This window comes from Homalodisca vitripennis, chromosome 3 (genome assembly GCF_021130785.1).
Source record: "Homalodisca vitripennis isolate AUS2020 chromosome 3, UT_GWSS_2.1, whole genome shotgun sequence".
Lineage (NCBI taxonomy): Eukaryota > Metazoa > Arthropoda > Insecta > Hemiptera > Cicadellidae > Homalodisca > Homalodisca vitripennis.
In genome coordinates this window covers 132,889,361-132,909,323 of record NC_060209.1, presented here as the reverse complement: position 1 = coordinate 132,909,323, position 19,963 = coordinate 132,889,361, and the positions used below count along the sequence as shown (strand labels likewise).

General features: G+C 32.9%; 1 protein-coding gene across 3 annotated transcripts; it reads right to left on the bottom strand.

Annotated features, from left to right (window-relative positions):
- Positions 1-8,234: 8,234 nt before the first annotated feature.
- Positions 8,235-18,957, bottom strand: LOC124358731 (achaete-scute homolog 3-like). 3 transcript variants are annotated; one of them, XM_046811029.1, is made up of 4 exons: positions 18,877-18,957; positions 11,658-11,815; positions 10,157-10,253; positions 8,262-8,374 (listed from the first exon to the last, which is right to left on the bottom strand). In XM_046811029.1, exons 1-4 carry the CDS (start codon positions 18,928-18,930, stop codon positions 8,321-8,323), a joined length of 363 nt encoding a protein of 120 aa, XP_046666985.1. In that variant the 5' UTR covers positions 18,931-18,957; the 3' UTR covers positions 8,262-8,320. The 3 variants fall into 3 exon arrangements, with proteins under 3 accessions (XP_046666987.1, XP_046666985.1, XP_046666986.1); XM_046811030.1 differs by lacking the exon at positions 18,877-18,957 and adding an exon at positions 13,533-13,617; XM_046811031.1 differs by lacking the exon at positions 10,157-10,253 and having other exon boundaries at positions 8,235-8,374.
- Between the last annotated feature and the right edge of the window lie 1,006 nt (positions 18,958-19,963).

Sequence of the window (19,963 nt, the reverse complement as noted above, 5' to 3'; positions counted from 1 at the left end):
AACCTTGGATTAAAATTTGGATTTGCTTAAATATTTAACTATTAAAACGAAGAATGCAAGTTTCTCGGTTCAGACACTATATATCGCGGACGGGTATTCTGATTCACCCTGTATACATCTAAATGCTGAAGATTGAAGATACCCTTGTAATCAAATTATTCCAGTTTCTATGCAATATACCAAAAATGTGTTGTATCAGGGATTACAGTTGATACAGTAACTATCGTAATTCCCAACCGATTCAACCAAACACAACTGGGAAAAAAGTAACTTTTACACATGCTTTCTATAGATTGGTAAGCTAATCTCATCCAACAAACAGTTTTTGGCGTTAGTCGTTAGAATTTGTGGAACAGTTTTAAATTTGATACTGTACGATAAATACTTAACCATTATCAGGAAATGTGAACTATTTGAATATCTTTCATTTTTCAATATCCCTTAAGATGTAAAGATAACAGCCGTTTCAAAAAGGAATATTTACAACTTAGTTAATAACCATTGAGGGATTCTTTTAATTCCAGGGCCAAAACCTTTATGATAACTGCTTCTATGACAAGCAAAATTGAAAAAATGTGTTTCGCCTTATCACAAGGCATGTAAATTAGGAATTGTGGCAAATTTTTTAAACAGAAACAAGGAATAATAGCTGAAGATATGGATATGAATTTTACAGTAGCCTGTTATATACAAAAATACAATTGTAAATGCTACCTAAGCCGATTTAAGTCTCTTGAATTCCTCGTGGAAAGGGGAAAATGTAATTTTTGTCTTCAGGAAAGGAATATAAATTATTCAAAAGGCTTTAAACAACATTAAACCGATTGTACCAACTTAAACAGTCGCAATTGTAAAAAACTTGTAAAACCTAACTTGAAAAACTAACGCATATTTATTTGTTCATATTTCTAATTTGTATATTATGCCCTAAATGAAATATACCTTTCTTCAATTAGTGGTGGAAGGGGAAATTTTATCATGTATAGATGGTTTTGATTTCAAAACAAAAATAATGACTAAATCCCCGAAATGTTACTTCGTTGAATGGTAAATTTTTCAAAAATGTACAACAAAATTTAAAACTCTGAATATGAAATAAACTTCCAAAACTCCAATAATGTCTATGGGTATTTAGTCTCAGAGTTGTTATTTAAAGTACATAAATATGAGTAAATTGATATGATAAACTGATGAACAACTGAATTTTGTAAATTTTGTATTTTCCTTTAAAACTCTCTGAGAAACTTACATAAATCCCTCAAGGAGAATCTCTTCCTCTCGCTTTGGTTGTAGACTTGTCAACGTACTAATCTCGTATTTCATGTATTGTATACGTATTGCATTGACGCTACCTTCCCTAAAGAGTGTTTAACTTAGAGGCATCTGTTAACCCAGTGAACCAGCCTACCGGGTCTTTCCTCTCGGAGAACCAGTTCCACTGTTCCTGGTGCCGTTCCCGCGGGCGGGTTCAGGAAGGGAACAGTCGAGGATGGTCGCCGCCGCACTCGGTCACTGGGACAGCGAAAGTCGCACTTGTGTAAGTCTTACGTAAGAGGAACAGATCGCCGGGCCGGTGCTGTTGCGAGCCGTCACTCCCACACACCCGTACCGTACCGCCGCCGCTCTGCGCCACGCCACGCCACGCCGCGCCGCCAAGCCGTGTTTACTGTTAATTAAACACTGAATGCTAATTCCATCTCTCAGTTACCATTTCTTCATACGAGGAACTGCTCCCACCACGATTTGCTCATTTCTCTAGGCAAATGAATCCGTTCGCTTGAGATCTGAAGGATGTTTTTCGCAATCCACATTCCTCCTTGACTCGTAAGACTTCACTTACTTGTATTAATGAGACGGGGTATTGCAATTTAATGCTGTGAACGGTGTTTGCGTAATGCAACTTTTATTACTATGCGAAGACTAGGTTTTAAGTTTCCGGTTCTTCTGATCATTATGCACTGTCCACATAAGCCTAAGAAACGGGACACAAATCATGTCTGTGTTAAGATATTATATCTTCATCTAATTTGGATATTTAGTTTGAAATGTCTTGACACAGTCTAAAAACTAATAAATATTCAATATTAAAAATATTAATTCAGATAGAGGGAATTCTGATAGATTGACGTAACAGTCAACATAGAAATCTCACATGTTTACTATCTTTATTTTTTACATATATTTCATACAATTACTAAAATACATTAATAAATAAAAAATAATTTCTATACGCCATGATACCAGTTAATAATTTGGTCAACAAAAAGCTTGCGGCTTCCAGTTGTAAGAGTGCGTTTATGGTGGAAAAGGATAGAGAATTAATAGTAACTGGTACATTTATGTGATTAGTGTTTGTGTTCCTGCATCATACAAAACTAAGTATTCTTCACAAGATTAAAAATCTAAATAATGCTAATGTGTAATGAATAAATGATAGGTACAATACACTAAACACCCAAATTGCCTGCAGCCCTGATATTGCATCAATCAAGAAGACGATCAGGAGTTATCTTCCTCTGGAGATCTATTTATTTGCTAAATAATTCTGTGCACACTAAATTATTTCAATCCATTTGGAAATTATTTTAGTTTAAAGCCTCAGCCTTCATCTTTCAAGTGGAATGAACTTTTTTACCCTACTGTCAGTGATGTTGCTAATTTTATTAAGTCAGACACTGTATTGTTTATTTGAAGAACATATGAAGCACCCATAAAAAGAAGGAAGTTTCACGTTCTTGAATAATTTTGTGGCTTTCATCTAAAGTATTCATTTGCATGCAAGGAAGCGTTCATGTCAAAAGAAATTTGAGTGGTATGGAGTTATCAATACTATGATGTCTATTCCGGTCTGAGGAAAGGGAAGTAGCTGGACTGGATTGCTATAATAGAAAGGTCAAAAATGACCAAATTTTGCAGTATCTTGGCTAGTTCGTTCATATTCTTCTTTGACTCCACCTGTTAGTGTCGACAAGGGAATTACCAACACTCCGCAGTGGTGCGCTTAGAATTTTGGAAGAACTTCCCATCCGTTTATTAAGCTTTTGATGATAAGGAGTTTTGACACTAGATATAAAGACCCTTGCGCTTGTGGTGTTGATCAGGCGGAGTTTACTGACAAAGGAATTTCTTTCTATCTGGGTCTAATTTTAGACCTGGCCTTTCTAATTGTAGATCTAATTTTTTTTCTTTGGTACCATACCAAAGACACATGAGAAGATTATTTTGAGAAACACTATTTTGTTTATAAGCGAGTCCATCATCTCCCCACCTTTAACTAGTCCCGCGGCTGTTCGATGAAGCCTGATTGGTATTGTCTTTTCTAGTTTTCAAAAGAGGTTTTGGTGAAATTTCTCCTGGTTTTTACGGTTGATAAAATACTGCTTTTTAGATGGAGTATTTAGTGTTCAATTGTATTGTGTGAGTTTTTAAACCGCTTAAGAATGTCTCAAAGTTCCATTTTAGACCTCGTTTTTCTTGATGTTTGCAACATTATAATATTAACCCTGATCTGCGACACCCAACTCTATGCTGCATATATTAAGATTTCTCTATATGTCTATGGAGTTGTTGTTGGAGTTGTCTATGGTAGAAGCTGAAATTAAGCACATATTCCTTAACTTCAGTAAAGCTGTAGTGTTTAGTTTTAATACTATTCTAATAATGTTTACGGAATTTTGAGCTCTATGTTCAACAGCAAGTGTCTTGCCGAGGATTTTGGTGTTCTTATAAATTCCTGTTGTTTTCTGAACACATAATCAGTATTGCTTTCGAGAAGCACAGTTTGTTATTCAAGGACAAAGATTTTTTCTAATGATTTACAGATGTTTGTTTGTAGCCTCCTTCAATGTGATACAAAACTGTCTGGAACAGAGACTAGGGTTTACATAGAATCGTACGAACTGAGCCGATTCAGAGAAGTTATTTTTGTTCTATTTTATTCCAGTTGTTTACTTTCTGCCTTTTCAATTCATTGTACTATTATTAACTTGTTTTTTTTTCTACATGGTTATTGTGTATAGCCCATAATGAAGTACAAGAATACCGGAGTATATATTTCGTGAGAGACGCTCAGCCGGTTTTCATATTTTGGAGCTTGTGACTGCTAGAAGTAACTATTTGGCATTGCAAATAGTTTTAACGTTGACTTTTTTAACTTTATATTTTTACTGAACTTGATAATGGGTTTTAAAGTGTGACTATGTGAGTTAATTTTACACAACCTGTTTGAAGTAAAGACTCGTTGTGCAAGTGTTGCATGCTTGGACCTTAATTTTGTTTAGGATACTTCAATCAGGCTAGTGGGAATGCCATAGGCTGGCGAGCATTCACAAAGTATTTATTATGACTACTATAATTGAATAATAGTTGCTATTAGTCGAAAGAAAGGTCTGGCCTCTTATTTTAAAGAAACAAAATAAGATAAGTTAGGAATATAATTATGTATACAATTCTGCAATGTTTATAATATATTTTGCTTATTTATGACGTGTGGACGTTTTATCCCAAGGCAAGGTTACTGGCCCAAATGGATTTCACGTAAATACGGAAAAGAAACAACTAGGGTTGTTTTGGATTCTCTACCAGAATTGTCTAAAATTAATTGTCTGAAAAGGACAGTTTGTTAATACGAACAGTATCTAAAAACAAATACATCGTAGGTGCGTTTTATGAATGTCAAGTTTCAAATAATTATAAATGGTATTAAAGAGAGGTTTTTTAGAGACTCCAGGCTCCAGGCTTTCACGTTAGTTCCCTCTTGGGACAGTTTCTGGGAAATAATCCTAAAGGGTGCAAGACTAATGCGCCCAGCTCACAGTTGAGCTCTTGGAGATGGGCTGGGTGGGTGGATATTTCACAAGAGTATCACAATGCTTTTGTTTTTAAAATAATTATGCAATATTTCAACATTTACACGTGTCACGTTTTTCATGAGAAATTTTCATTTTCATCCCCACTTTACAGTGCTACTCACTGAGTACCTATCTCGAAAGAACCGTTGGTTCAGAGCATTGCTTGTTTAGTGGCAGGATAGGAAGTAGGTCTAGGCTCTATCTATACGAGTTGACGCCTGCGCCTGCGAGTGTCGGTGTCGTGTCGGCCAGGTCTGTTGGCCAACTCTGTCCGTAGCCGGTCTTCGAGTGAACGCGTTACCGCACTTCCCCTGTGCGGCAACCCACTTATATAAGCCCGGTGTACACAGCAGTCGGCAGACATACTCTGGGACACTTGCCGCTCCACTAGTCCGCTTCCTTATTAATACCCCAGAATACAAATGACAGATACCAGTGAGCCCCCAATATCTGAACTAGCCACGTCTCATTCGTATAACGCCGTCAATTCTACACGATCGCCTTAACTGTAATATTCAAGCTCAATATTAACGTTGGTAATATTTATTACTTGATTTTCTAGCAATGGTCATGTGTAGATTATTTGTTTTTAAGTGAAAGATAAAAAAATAAAAATGAAAAAGTTTGAAAAAGATTTGTGAAGACTGTGATTTTTCGCACATTGTGAATGGTGTGTATTATATGTGTTCAATGTTAAAAAACTAAATTTATTTCATTATGCAAGTAGAAGTGCGTATTTTATATAAATTTATTGAGAAAAAAAACTTATTTTCCTTTTTGATATTTTTATCTTAGACCATGAATGACCTATGGCGGATAGTGGAATGAAATATAGGGTTGTTCAGGCAATACTGTTCTCCTAGGCAAGACAAACATTTGATGTTTTGTAATTGGACATTGATGTTTAATGATATTCGTTGTTAAGGAGCGTTATCGATTGAAGAATTTGTTTTCGTTGCTACAATTTTTTTAAATTTCACTAACACGATTCGAGCACTCCGAAGTGATAATGATTGGTAACCATAACTGTCCATCATGTGCGGCGATTTAAAAACTAATTGATAAATATAATGTAACGGTTACAATGTTAGATGTTCTAAGACCAGTACGCTCGCGGAATGGATATCAGTGGCAAATATCGCCGCAAAAAGCGCTGGTGTTCGAGAAAATCCGTCAACCTCAATTCGTCGCCGCTCCCAGAAGTTAGGCCTTTCCTACGGTACAACGCAGTGTATTATGACAAAAGATCTGTTCTTGCATGCATACAAGATTGAATTCACAAGAATTGAAACTGGGAGATGATCAGCAGCGCGAATTTGTTAACTGAGTGTGGAGAATAATAGGAATGGTGACAATTTTGTGATAAAAATCTTCTTTTCTATTGTTGCTCATTTTCATCAGAATAATAAGCAAAGATGAATTGCCGCATTTAGAGACTTTAAAATCTCATGTTATTCGCATGATATAAATGCATCCAACAAAGGTAATTGTTAGGGGTGGATTTTGGGTTGGTGGCGTGATCGGAGACGTTATCGGGAGATGATAATCGATTATGACAGCAATCTATAGAATTGAGTGGTAATAACGATTTGAACGACTTGTAGTTTCAAGTCGGGGCACTTGTCATACAGATCGAGAAAACCGTTCAGTTGTTGAACTCAACGTTTCCCCGCCGTTTAATCTGTCATTTAGGTGACAAACCATCAAGATCATTTGACCTCACACCACTGGATTATTATCTTTGGGGTTAGTTGAAGCAGAAGGTTAATGCTAACAAACCCAGCTGGATTTCGGAGCTGGAGGATGAGAATCGCAAATATATCTTCAAATAAAAAAAAACACAATTAACGAACATCACATCAAAAGAGCTCCATGTGGCGTTCATTTGACGGAGATGATTTTTCACGTTTAATGTCAACCTCTAACAAATGTGTCAAAATAAAATAATACCAATTAAGTAAATTACAATGCGTATTATTTAATTTTTAAATTGTGACCTCTAACTAAATCACACTGTTAATACTTACTTAAATATAGTCTTCATGGTGTTCTACTGGCTCATACGGTTTTCCACCCGAAATGTGATTTTAATTGCTCGTGTTGTGTTCAGACAAGAATTCTATACGTATTCGCGTATGTGTTTGGATAAAACACATTAGGGCATACATAATAATATTTAAGTTATTTCATCAATATAACTTTTTTAACAATTATGGGTATACAGGACGGTTTAGTACTTTAAACAAGATAAAGATAAGCCTCTTTTGTAGTGTATGTATTTCTGAAGTCGATGCAAACAGTTCATTTTGAACGTTTTCATCATCGATCTTTTTATATCTCTTCAGACAGCCGTGAACCCCAGATCTCAGGACTCAAGTCTGTGACAGTGTCAGATTTCAAATGACGCACTAAGCGGAAGGTGAAATAGAGCAAAAACTCAATATTCACAAATAAACTTTAGCAATAACGACTCTATTATGCGTTAGCCTTGAACACGTTGGAACTCTAAAAATGTGTGCGACTCATCCATACTGTACCAGACACCGGTCGTATACTGTGGCTAGAGAATACATTTAGTAAGAGCACTGTGTGTTGCAAACCTTCGGCTTAGAATAAAGAAACTTATCTAAATGTTTTGTAAATCAAATTAATACTTTTTAAATTTAGCCAATAACTAAATTCAAAAAGGAATCCAGAGGTGAAATAAATATGCACACATAAATTACATTCACTAAGACTTTACTCTCTATTTAAATTATATACTACATTTAGCTTGTAAATAATAAATAATTTAAACTAGAAATGACTAGAGATTGTTAAGTTATGAGGTAAACTTTTACATTATCAGTAATAATTAATAAAGATAAAGAATTATCTACTTTCTAACATTTTAGACAACCTCACTGCATATTGCCAGTGGATCATTATGGTACTAAGAATTACATTACCAGAAAATAACTCTTTTTATTTGGATGATAAAATTGATCTCTTATTTAAAAAAAGTTTTGTAATTACAAAGTTGTTCGTGGTTGAGAAATATTCTGAAGAAAATAAAAGCACACAACTTATTGTAATTTTTGACATTTTAAAATATTAATTTTAAATCCTGAAGTAATTAACTTTATTTGTACTTTGTTAATATGATGGAAACTAAATTTCAGCTTCACATATTTAAATTGACCTACGTATTTAATCATTCATAAATAGTTGCACTATACATATAGTAGGCCTATATTTTAAACGTTTGCACTGTTTATACAACAAAACACAATAAATATTTAAGAGTGCTATTATATGTAATATTCATTAACATGTTTCAGTGTGAAGAAACAAATTCTTAGCTATAACAAGAAACATATATATATATATATATATATATATATATATATATATATATATATATATATATATATATATATTGAGAGAGAATCGTAAGTAGGAGTTATACCAAAACGTCATGGGTTTCAAGTTTACTGGAAATTGTACTGTAAGGCGTCAGCAACTGGAACAAACACTCTGTATTCCTGCAACAAACATTAACAGTGCTAGTGACATAACATTATAGAGAACTCTTAATAATATGTTTAATTAATATTTTAATGCTTGGAATTTAGTTGAAAACTATTATATTTTACAGATAATATTATTTATAAGCATGAACAAATAACTAATGTGACATTTGATATTTTATAGCCAGTGAAATTATACATCTATACAAATACTGTATTTATGTGAAATATTTTGGTTCTAAACGCTTTAGCTGTTCTCTAATTGTATTTTTAACGATGGGTAGGCCTAAGTGCTAATACAATATCGGGGCTGGCCTGGAGCGCTGGAGCGCGGGTCCCTTACAAAAACACTAAAACCTTACTGACTTACAACATCGCTTCCTTTCGAGATCGCTTTCCACATTAGGCCTACTTCATGATACGTTTTATTACCGGTTTATTACATTCTCCGAGAATCCTTATTGAGGTTTGTTACGTCGAGCTAGGAAACACCGATGAAGTATTTATTTTCTTCTGCTTTCCTGGTTTCCAGCAACAAGACGTCGAGTTACTATATATTCAGATACTCTTAGGAAGCCTGTAGGCTAAATACAATTTTCCTGTGACCCATGAGAACTGGCTAATTATTCCTTCTGCGTAAAAAGAAAGTAAGGTAGGCACTTGATAGGCATTGTAATGATTCCAGTCCTCGTAAGCACACTCTTGTGATTAGCATTGTAGTTAACCTGGCTGAAATAAAGACGTTCTTGAAATAAAAAAAAAAATAAAAAAAACACAGGCTAAACACCTTTTATAAACCATCTACTATTGTTTTGTAAAAATTCCTCCAATTTGTTGTAACATGTTTAAAACTTGGTCTTGGTGGTTTTCAACGGTTTTGGTAACAGTCGCATAGCAAAGGGGGTCGGCGGGGGCGGGCCGCACCGGGTGTCACCTTTTTTGGGTGACACCCACCCGGTCTCTCAACTTTAAGAACAATGTACAAACAAACAAAAAATAAGTCGCTAGAACAAGAATTTCTTTTTCAGGGATTCCTCCTATTATCCTTCTTTGTATTCTGCTTGCATTTGCATATTTCCGCCGCTCTTTTACAACAAACAACACGAATACCGTCAACAATATCTAAGTTACAAGTTATACACCGCTGTATGTTCAATATCACCATTTACATTATCCGATAAAAATGTCATATTCAATGATCGAAGGGCTTGTCATTCCTCTTTATTCATTATTCTCTGTGTATTACTCTTGTCGAGAATAGAAATAAAAGGCAAACAAATTTTAATAAGTAATGCTTAAAACTATTCATCCAAAAACAGCCAATCTCAAATTCCGTAACTTTTTTTCCTAAAAATTAAAAACCTAAAACTCTTATTCAGATCTTCAACTTCTATTAAACTGGCTATCAGTTGACTAACACGTACAATTTTTTTTAAAACAGCTCATGAGTGTGCTTATCTTTTCTTTGGTTAAAAAACATTAAAAACACTAATTTAGCCTAATATTTATTGGGTGAATTGAATAGTGATTTTAATTTAAAATCAACAAATGAGAAGTGTTTCATACATTGTCAATTTTGGCACTTATTTAGCTCGCTAAGAGGAATTTGATCCTAAAAGGTGCATTTCTCAGGTGCTAACATAAACATAAATTAAACCAAATTTAATTTATTCTAAATAGCTACATTTACATAAAATATCAAACCACCGTGTAGGCTATAACTATAAGAATTTTGATCAGCGAGCTCTATTTCATAAAAGATCTACAGAGGAAGTCTATGATAGTGAGGTAACGCACCCAAGGATGGTGCTGAGGATGACGCAGTAGACTCAGCAGACTGCTGATGTACTCTATGGCTCGCTGCAGAGTTTTTACCTTGCTGACGCGCTTGCCCCTGCAACACGAAACATGCAATGTGATTTCAGTATAGGCGGTGGATTGTGCACCACTGTAGATTGAAGGATGACTAATTTTTTAAAGTTATAATTACACACATGCATCAGTAATGTGTTATTATTAAAAATATTGATAGTCTTGTAGCTTTTAGTGAGGCGAAGAAATGCTTGGAGTTGTTTGGAGTGACAGAAAGATAACTTTTCAACAATTATCAGTAACGTGCTGTACTCATATAAAGTAAACCGATACAGCTGTGTATTCATGGACCAGACAGAACGTGTGTTACAATGTACATGAAAAATGAAATACTATTGTACTGTTTGTTTACAAGTTCGTTTATTCTGCAATTTTCTCCTAGCCATCCCAATTGCCTAAAAGATCATTGTAAATATGTTAGGCTGTTGTTTTTGACTTTAATTATACATTTTGACTCCAATCTATGTACCAAGTTTCAAATCTCTAGAACCTTACTTATAAAGAGCTTATTGACAGACATGACATGATATTAAGCAGGCCCTGTCGGTTTTTTATAATGTACTTTAAATTACATCGTACAGTTATTAAAAAAAATTCTAAATAGTTAAACTTGATTATTAAAAATGACCAGAGTTCCATTTCGTTGTATGAAATAAGTTATTTAAACCAGTCAGCAATTCCTTCACTTTTACCTAACAGTTACTGTTGTTTTTATATTGAACATGTTTCCCTGTCATTGACTTGTTTCCTTGGTAACCAAACACTTATTTTATAAAAAGAGGCCCTTGACGTTTTTCCTTGGTAACTTTCACTATAATTTCCTTTACAAAGCGGACTGTATATATGAAATAAAACAAACGCAACGGTACTACTAAAAAATAATGTATTTTTCTAACAAAACACTTTTTATGTGTTTAAGGGCTTTGACTTGTTTCCTTGGTAACCGAACACTAATTTTATAAAAGAAGTCCTTGACTTGTTTCCTTGGTAAATTACACTGAAATCTCCTTACAAGAGATTTACATGTATGAGGTAGTAGCTAATACTGAGCTCTGAAGGTACAACGACAAATGGATATTGTGAAACCTGTCTATCGTCCTGCTATTCTACCTATTATAGTAATAGGCACTTAAAATCCCAGACAAACTATTATTTATTGCCAATGTACAAGCAAATAGTGCGTTATGGTCAAAAAAGGTTACATAAAAATGAAATATTTGGTTTATCTAAAAATGTACTCTGTACTCTACATCTGTACTCCGGCTCTGTAGCCTACTGAGGGAGTCTGGCTACTCTCTCTAATATTCTGCACGGTATGGCGTCTGCCGCAGTCAACTAGTTAATCACAGTTCTAAGTTGAACAGAAGTGACTCATTTTCAATATACTACAGAGTAGTTCCGAATATATTGTAGGTGTGAACGGTACCTGGAGTGCTCTAGAGGTACCACTCGCCGCAGTCGAGCGAACGCTGAGTTGACGGCTTGGACTCGCCTCCTCTCTCGGGCGTTGCGTCGGGCAACCAGTTGGGGGGGCTTGGCCCTCAGAACTTCGGACCCCCCTACCGCTGACACCTTCATGTCCACCTGATTTGTAACACAATAGACTGAAATTAATACACAATAACATATAAAGTGGCTAATCCTACTATACTATAATGTATCTATACATGGATGTGTTTGTGCTTCCAATCCGCACAATTACTGCAGCTATTAAGTTTAAGTACTGGCATAATATTATATAGGCATATTTAAGATTCAAATGCATTATAATGCTCCGCCTCACGGGTTTGAGGAGAGAGGCTGATACATTTGTTAACCTTTAAAGTCTTGACAATAACAACACTTCCTAAGTCAACACATTCCGCAGTAATGCTGTACAGAATTTACCCCTGTATTAGTTGAAAGATATAAAAGTACACATTTTGTAAATTATTACGTACACAGGGGCCACTAGTATACATTAAATAGCAATATAACAAGACCATTGTATAATTTTCACAACAGGGAGACGTCAATAATGAGTTCAACCCATTTAATGCGTTGGAGTATGCGTATGACTAAAAGGCGCGGGAGTCTTGATTATAGTCATAAACGGTTAATGTATTCTGAACAATATTTTTTTATAGATAAATTTATCATTTAAATATTCAAAAAGTATACACTTTACAAGAAAATTTGAGAAGTCTCTTGGTGTTTATAAGTTATGTGTTTAAAATGAGATATCTTCCATTACAATACATTAAAAATCCGTTAAAGTGTTTGACGTCTAACACTGTTCTTATGGTGTAAACCTCAACGTCGTTTCACTATAACCAACTCTTAAATACTGCTACAGACAACTTAAGAGCAGGTTGCAGTAAAATGACCTTGGGTTTTCCCCATAAGAAGAATGTTAAACCTAATGCAGTTTATACGCCCTCATTTTTGTTCGTAATGTTATGGAAGATGTCTCACTTTAAAGATATAATTAATACGCATCAAATGCTTCTTAGTTTATTTTCAAGTACATGCTTTTGATATTTAAACGATGAAGTGCAACAAAGTTCAAGATTTTTTTACTATTTATCTACACAAACATCGAACGCAGCGATCCTGTGTTCATTGCAAAGTGAATGGAACATATTTAATTATTTACACAGTGTAAAATTTTTAAGGGACAAGGAAATTATCACGTGCAACTAGACCGTTTTGTAGAGATGAGGGTTGTAATACTCGTTATATATACATTGAAATAGTTCTTGCTCCGAACACTGAGGAAATTGCAAAAGTGTAAAAATTAAAAACATGAAAACTAATTTTCCTGTTTTTCTTCAATTTCGACGTTCTTGCAACTTTATAAATTTAGTTGTGCATGTATAAAAAATAATTGAACTACAATTTTCAAATCTTCAAATAGGCTTTTGGTTTTTAATTTGTTATTTTGAAGTGATGCCCCCACTTAACCAAATTATCGGATAAAAAACTAAAAATATACAAAATTTTAATTTACATAATAAAATTTAAATTGTTTGTTGTGTGCTTGTTTGGTAGGCGATTATTTTTACTAATAAAACATGTTAATGGTAATATGTGATTAGATTTGTTTTTTACCTGGAGTATTAACACACATAAAATGATGACATAACAAATAAACGTTACATTTTTAGGAACTGCATCTATTCTTCAAATGAAATACAAATAATTAAAAATAACCAAGTAGTTATGAAAGTAGTCTCAATCGCGGCGCTAAATATTCAATAGGGAAGGGGGATCAATGATAACTTAACGATGTTTAACTACATAATTTGTGAATATGAATTACCTGTAAATAATCTTGAATTCCTGGTTATAAGCACATTATACTTGTATAACGGTTTACATTCAGAACTTACCGGGAGAGACGCGAGTTACAAGTGGAAATGAAACCGTTTTTAATCAGAGTTTATCACAGAATGATCGCCCATCCAATCAGGAGATAAAATCTAACACGCGAGCGCTGATATTCATGTTACCATTGCATCAAAAATAATAAAGAATAAATAAAAATCGACTTATTATTAGAAACACATAATAACAGTTACTAATTAAATTTGATAATTATAACCAATATATTTTATCTCTACTCATATTACCATTCTTTATTAATGTATGTAATACTGTATATAATAAAGTACTGTATGTAACCAATGTACACTAACAAATAGGATTCATTAATTTTTTTTTCTATTCTAAGAAATATTATTCTGTGTATTCTTGTATATCTTTACAAGTTTTAATACTACAAAAATTGAGATTCTTGTAACATTTAAACACAGGAATTTCGATTTATTGACTACCAAACATTAACAAATAACCAACAAAAAAACAAAACTTCAAACAAATAATTCACAAATAAAAAAACCAGTAGGTCACTGTCCGTTTAAGATATACATAAGATACTAATTTTAAAGAGTAGTTTGTGCTTGAGAAAAAAATATAATATTCGTGTTATAATACAACTGATTCAAAATTAAAATAACATTTTAAGAATACTACATAAAAGGAGCATTGTACATTATACTGTATAGGATTCATACACGAAGCGCCTGGTTTAGCTCTCCTGGCAATATCAATACGTACTCATATTGCAGCTTTTACTTGTTCGGCGTTCCACTGGGGTGCTTACTCGTTCTTCTTTAGTTCACATTTTAATTTTATAGAATATAAATACTATTTATATTATTTATTTACTTATATATTATTATTATTATTTATTCATCTTAATTATCTACAATATATATTTTTAGTTTGTAAAATAATCATAATAACTGTTTATTGCAAAACTATTTTAAACTTATTGTCTGCATTCTGTGCATAAGAGTATTTTAATATACTTATATATATTTTTTTAATTAGTTTAGTAACTAAGCACTATAGCTGTAAAATAAAAAGCAAGTGTACATACTTATGGGTGAACATTTTTTATAGTACAACTAGCTGACCCGGCGAACTTTGTTCCGCCTTAAAGGCAATATCACATGATCACATTTTTTACTTTTTAAATTAGGATAATTGTAAATAAAAAAATATAATTATTCAATGATTCTTTATTTGCCATTTTTTATTGTAGCACCTTGTGATAAACTACATTTTTTGTTTTTTTTTTTTATTAGTTTCTTCCGACCCGTGAACATGCCACACATAATTGGCCATGGGAAAAATATGGGTGTTCGAGATTAAAGACCACAAACTTTCAAAGATTGGCCTTGTGACTTATTTACAATCATGGCGAATGCAAGACGGATCGGAAATTTAAGCCGTTTTAAACTCAAATGGCATATGTCGGTTGGGATCATCGGGATCCTCGGAATGAGAACTTCCTCACCTTTGAATTTTCCTTTGAGTATTGTGGCGTAAATAAAATTGTTCATCAATTTACTTACCACCAAATGTGTTTCCGTTGCACAGGTTTGGGTGGTTTAAGTTTTGAAGCATGATTACTATGAACCAATCTTTAGTCGTAAATTGTGCGGGTTGGTAAGCCAGGTACATCCAAGGAGTTTAAAAAATTAAATTGGATAGTTGGTGGCATCACCTTCATTTGTTACACAGTCAGTAGATTTGAAAGAATGCAGTGTACAAATTATATCATTCTGAATTATGTAGTTTAAGTCATCTACATCTTTATTCTTAGCTGCCAAAATTGCTCGCTCACTCAACCATTCATTATTTTTGAGGTTAGTAATGATGTTTGGGAATACTTTGGTTGATGAGTTCGTCTTTCGATGAGACAAAGTTACAGAAATTCGGAGGAAATGAAATGAATCCGCTCGATTCGTCGACAGGTACTTTACAATTACAGATTAGTCAGCAATTGGTCAGAGGAATCTTCAGCAGATTTATCGTTCAGCAATGCAACTCTCACGTTTGTTGTCAGCTGAATTTTCTTAACATAGCGCCATAGATTCGATGATTCGAGGCGTTATTAAGCTTCTGAAATTAAATTATAGCCACTTAAGAATTCTCCAAGCTCATGATCTATTTAAGACTTAAATTTTAAAACAGTGTTTAATATGCACCTGTGAAATAACTGGAATTTTTCACCAAATATTCTATGATTTTTGCATACAATTGAACTATATTAAGCCAAGCGTGGACAGGAGTCAACAAGTCGAATTCATTAGCGCACATACGATGTAATAAATGATGGCGCTCAATGTAATTTTGAAACGAAAATAGGCATATTTTAGGTACATTTATTATTACAGTCTAATGATTATGAGCTTCAGATGTTAAGCGAAATTCCGAATGGTTTTTATTTTAGGCTTTGCGCGTGTATCACTTCTGGATCTAATTCGTTATATCTCCGATGCCATGATTTAGCTTGCTTTGTCTGCCATGAACTCAGTGCGCACATTCTGAGAACCATACTTCTGTCAAAAAAAACAACAATAATTAAGGTTGGTTTTTATAACATTCTTTATATTTGTAGCCAACGTAAGATAATAATTTTGATATCTGCATTGCTCTTCTGATCAACATATAATTCAACATATTATAATTATTTCTTTTGTCCGCATTATATATTGTTTACAAAGAACAGCTGATTAATTTTGAACAAGCTCTTTCACTTAATAACACATGTTTGCTGCTGCAATGCACTTCTTACGGGTATTTCCGTAACTTTTTAGAGACCAGTGGGGCGGAATCCTGTGAACTTTTGTTATATTTTCTCATCGTTTAAACCTTCCCTGGACTTCCACGAACATTTGAAGACAAAAATTAGCCAAATCGGTTCAGCCGTTCTCGAGTTTTAGCGAGACTAACGAAACGGAAATTCATTTTTATTTATATAGATTATTTGCATTTTAACGTGCATTTTATTCAAAAAGTGATATAAAATAAGCTCAAGACGAATTTCATACCGGAAATATATACCTAACTCACCTTAAAGTACTAGGCCATACATTTATAGATCCAAAATACAGTTGGATACTGTATGTATACGATATAGGATAATGATCTGTAGTACAAAATCACAGAGCTACTAATAAAGAATTAATGATTATAGATATCACTAGACTTTCAGAATCTTACAGGCTAAGCGCAAATACGTACTCATAAATTACGGAGGCAATGATATATTATTGATCATACTTTTTAGACAGAAGTAACGAAACTCCAATTTATATGTTTTAAGGTTAATTTAATGATAATTTAATGGCAGGTATGGTATTTTATTATTTTCTAAATTGAGGAAGCTCTAACTTTTGTACTTTATAGGATTTTAAAATACAGTAGTATACAGTTTTTAATGAATATTCTGTATTGGTGAATGATCGTGAAAAATATAACAAGTTGATATACTACCATTATATTGAAATGTTAAATTGAATGGATCTGGCATTCAATTTTATAAAACACATTAAATATTTAAATTTAATTTGAATCTATTATAAATGATAGCAGTAATATTGTTGCATGTCATCGTTTGCTTCTTAAAACTTGTAAGGCTGTCATCCCGAAATTTACAATATATCAAAAGTATTATAAGAACAAAGGACCTTTTAAAGTTTTGAATTACAGCAAATCGGAAATCTCAGGACCTAAGTACCATAGAATTGTTTACATATCAATGTTTATTTTAAAATTCCTTAAATTTTAAATATATTTGACCCTTATGCTAAGAGATATTAAATATCTTAGTATGTATACTCAAATACAATAAGCTATCTTAAATCGCGAGAACAATTTTATGCATTAAAGAAACCAAAATTCAATCTGATAAATCAAATCCAGAGAATCCATTAAAAAGCATTACATTTAATGGAAAATGGGGTCCAATTTTAGAATGTAAAAATACTCAAATGTAAATATAGGTCGCTTGTTATACGTGACTTTAAGGCCATTTTATTCAAAACAATATAAATAAACAGGTCTACTAATACCAACGAACTACTTAACCGTTTTAAAATGGTGGACAAAAACATAACAAATTTGGGGTCTTTAATTAAAACAGGTATTTCGTCCGCTTTTCTAAATCAGATGTTGAAACTAGCAAATTATGAACATTCAAAATGAAATTATTAATATGCGATAAAATTATTAATATCCGAAGAAATGCAAAACATATGTTGAATTAAAAATCATTTGAAAATAAACCGATAAAATCAAACCATACTAAACACACTATAAATGGATGTCTGAAATTGAGTGTATTCAAGGCAAAAAAGCGTAAAGAAAAATACAAAATTTAAGTAAAACTTCGCTTGTATAAATTTTAATAGAGAACAACAAATGTTGAGTCGCAAAATATTAATTAGATATTTATACAAACATTTCATATATAAAATTTATACTTATAACATTTTTGTATAAATTTTCATTATATATTATCTACTAAACCACGCAAGGTTAGTCACATTTTAACTAATTATTGAAATGAAGTTGAATTGAAATTAAGTATTAACAATAAATACCATTATCAATTTATTGGCAATAAATACCATAGTAATTTATTGGAAATAAATACCATTAGTAATTTAGTGTCCCATAAATGTATTAGTAATGCTGTTCGTGAACTAAATTTATCGTATTGCACACAAGTAACTAAAATGTTATGGTCTATCTCAATTTTAAATTCGCGAAATTTAATACGGAGTCAACTTCACCGACATTGAGAACTACGATTATCAGATGTCCAACTCAATAGTTGTTTAAAATACGATAATTTCGGTTGGTAGCAAAGTATGTTACTTTATTATATAAATTTATTCAGTATTGTTGGTACTTGTAATATATTCAGCTCCTTCATTATGAAGAAAATAATATAAACCACAAATACAAAGTTTTAAGCAACATAAATACACACTTAATACAATATATAAGACAAATTATCAAGTAGTCAGATCAGATGATACTAACCTTTAGTGTTAAATTAGAGCTTTTTTAATGTATTACCTAATGTATTTATTAAACATGAAAGCTGATTACAATCCTTATATTTCAACCCGCAAAAGCTTTGTTTAAAGTCTTGGAAAAAACTGCCAAGATACTTGATCTTCCCTCCACTCGTCGCAATCAAAATCATTACCGTTCTACTCACTTTACTTAAAAATTAAGGCAAGACAGAGGTAATCTTAACTTATTAATTAAAATTACAAATGGATCCCAAGGTGAGTGCTTACCTGTCCTGGTGCGAGGACTGAAGTGTCAGTCGACGACGCCGCACGTACCCGCATGCACCTGCACGAGCACCTGTCCGTTGGTCGTCGAGTGATACATCAGGGTGCAGTAGCACAAAACAGCTGGCAACACGGGGATCTATATTATTATGTAAGCGCATACACACAATATCGACAGGTAATGCTAAACGGTTAACTTTGAAAATCTGTAAGCAAAAAAGAAGTTGAATAAGAACTTTTTTTGAAAAACCTTTTTTCTGTTCATTATCATCCCGATGATTCACAAACATTATTTAATCATAATTTAAATTCTGTCATTAATAAAATACGCCGAAATCATTTAAAGGCTATGTTTATTCAAACATATACTATCCAAACACCAAGTTTCTGGATTGAGTGATTATTATAGCAATTATAAATCATGTATCTTCATGTTTTCAGACATTGAAATTATTCCGGTCTTTGGTTATAAACCGAACATTTCTAGTTCATTAACTTGAACCTAATTTGTCTGCTGATTTAAAGTTATTAAGTAGACGATGTAAATAAAAGTATTTACCTAAATTACCCGATGTTCCTTAAATTTAATAGAACGGTGGGCGTACAAAAGACAACATAAATATGACAAATTAAATAAGCTTTTATAATTGATCTGTTGAAGCAATACAGTAATTGTAAATACACATTTGTATGTAAGCTAAGCAAACTGAGGCTAGTGAACTGTGCCAAGTTGCCAAAGTTCTTGAGAATTTGTTTAACTGTGAGAGGATAGAAAGAATCTCATCTATTTAAATTCGTTTTCGCTGAGTTCTAACATTCCCCTAAATCGTTTAAGGGTTATGTTTTTCATACATCTATTATCAATGCATTGAGTTTCTGGATTGAGGGATTATTATAACAATTCAGATTAACAACTATAGGATGCTTCCTATATTGTTTAATTATTTATAGGAATATTTATATTTTATTAAGAGAATTGTAAATTTATATAATAAGTGAATTGTAAGATTGTGATCCTTCTAGCAGTGGTGAATTTCTTGTTGATTCAGGTTCGAGGAATGCCTAGAAGCTTCCTTTTGTCTCTAGGTAT

Coding starts and splice junctions, on each gene's coding strand:
- LOC124358731 (XM_046811029.1), bottom strand. CDS start 18,930: ATGCGGGTACGTGCGGCGTCGTCGACTGACACTTCAGTCCTCGCACCA. Junction 11,816..18,876: donor CAGTCCTCGCACCAGGACAG/GTAAGCACTCAC, acceptor GTTACAAATCAG/GTGGACATGAAGGTGTCAGC. Junction 10,254..11,657: donor GTACCTCTAGAGCACTCCAG/GTACCGTTCACA, acceptor TTCGTGTTGCAG/GGGCAAGCGCGTCAGCAAGG.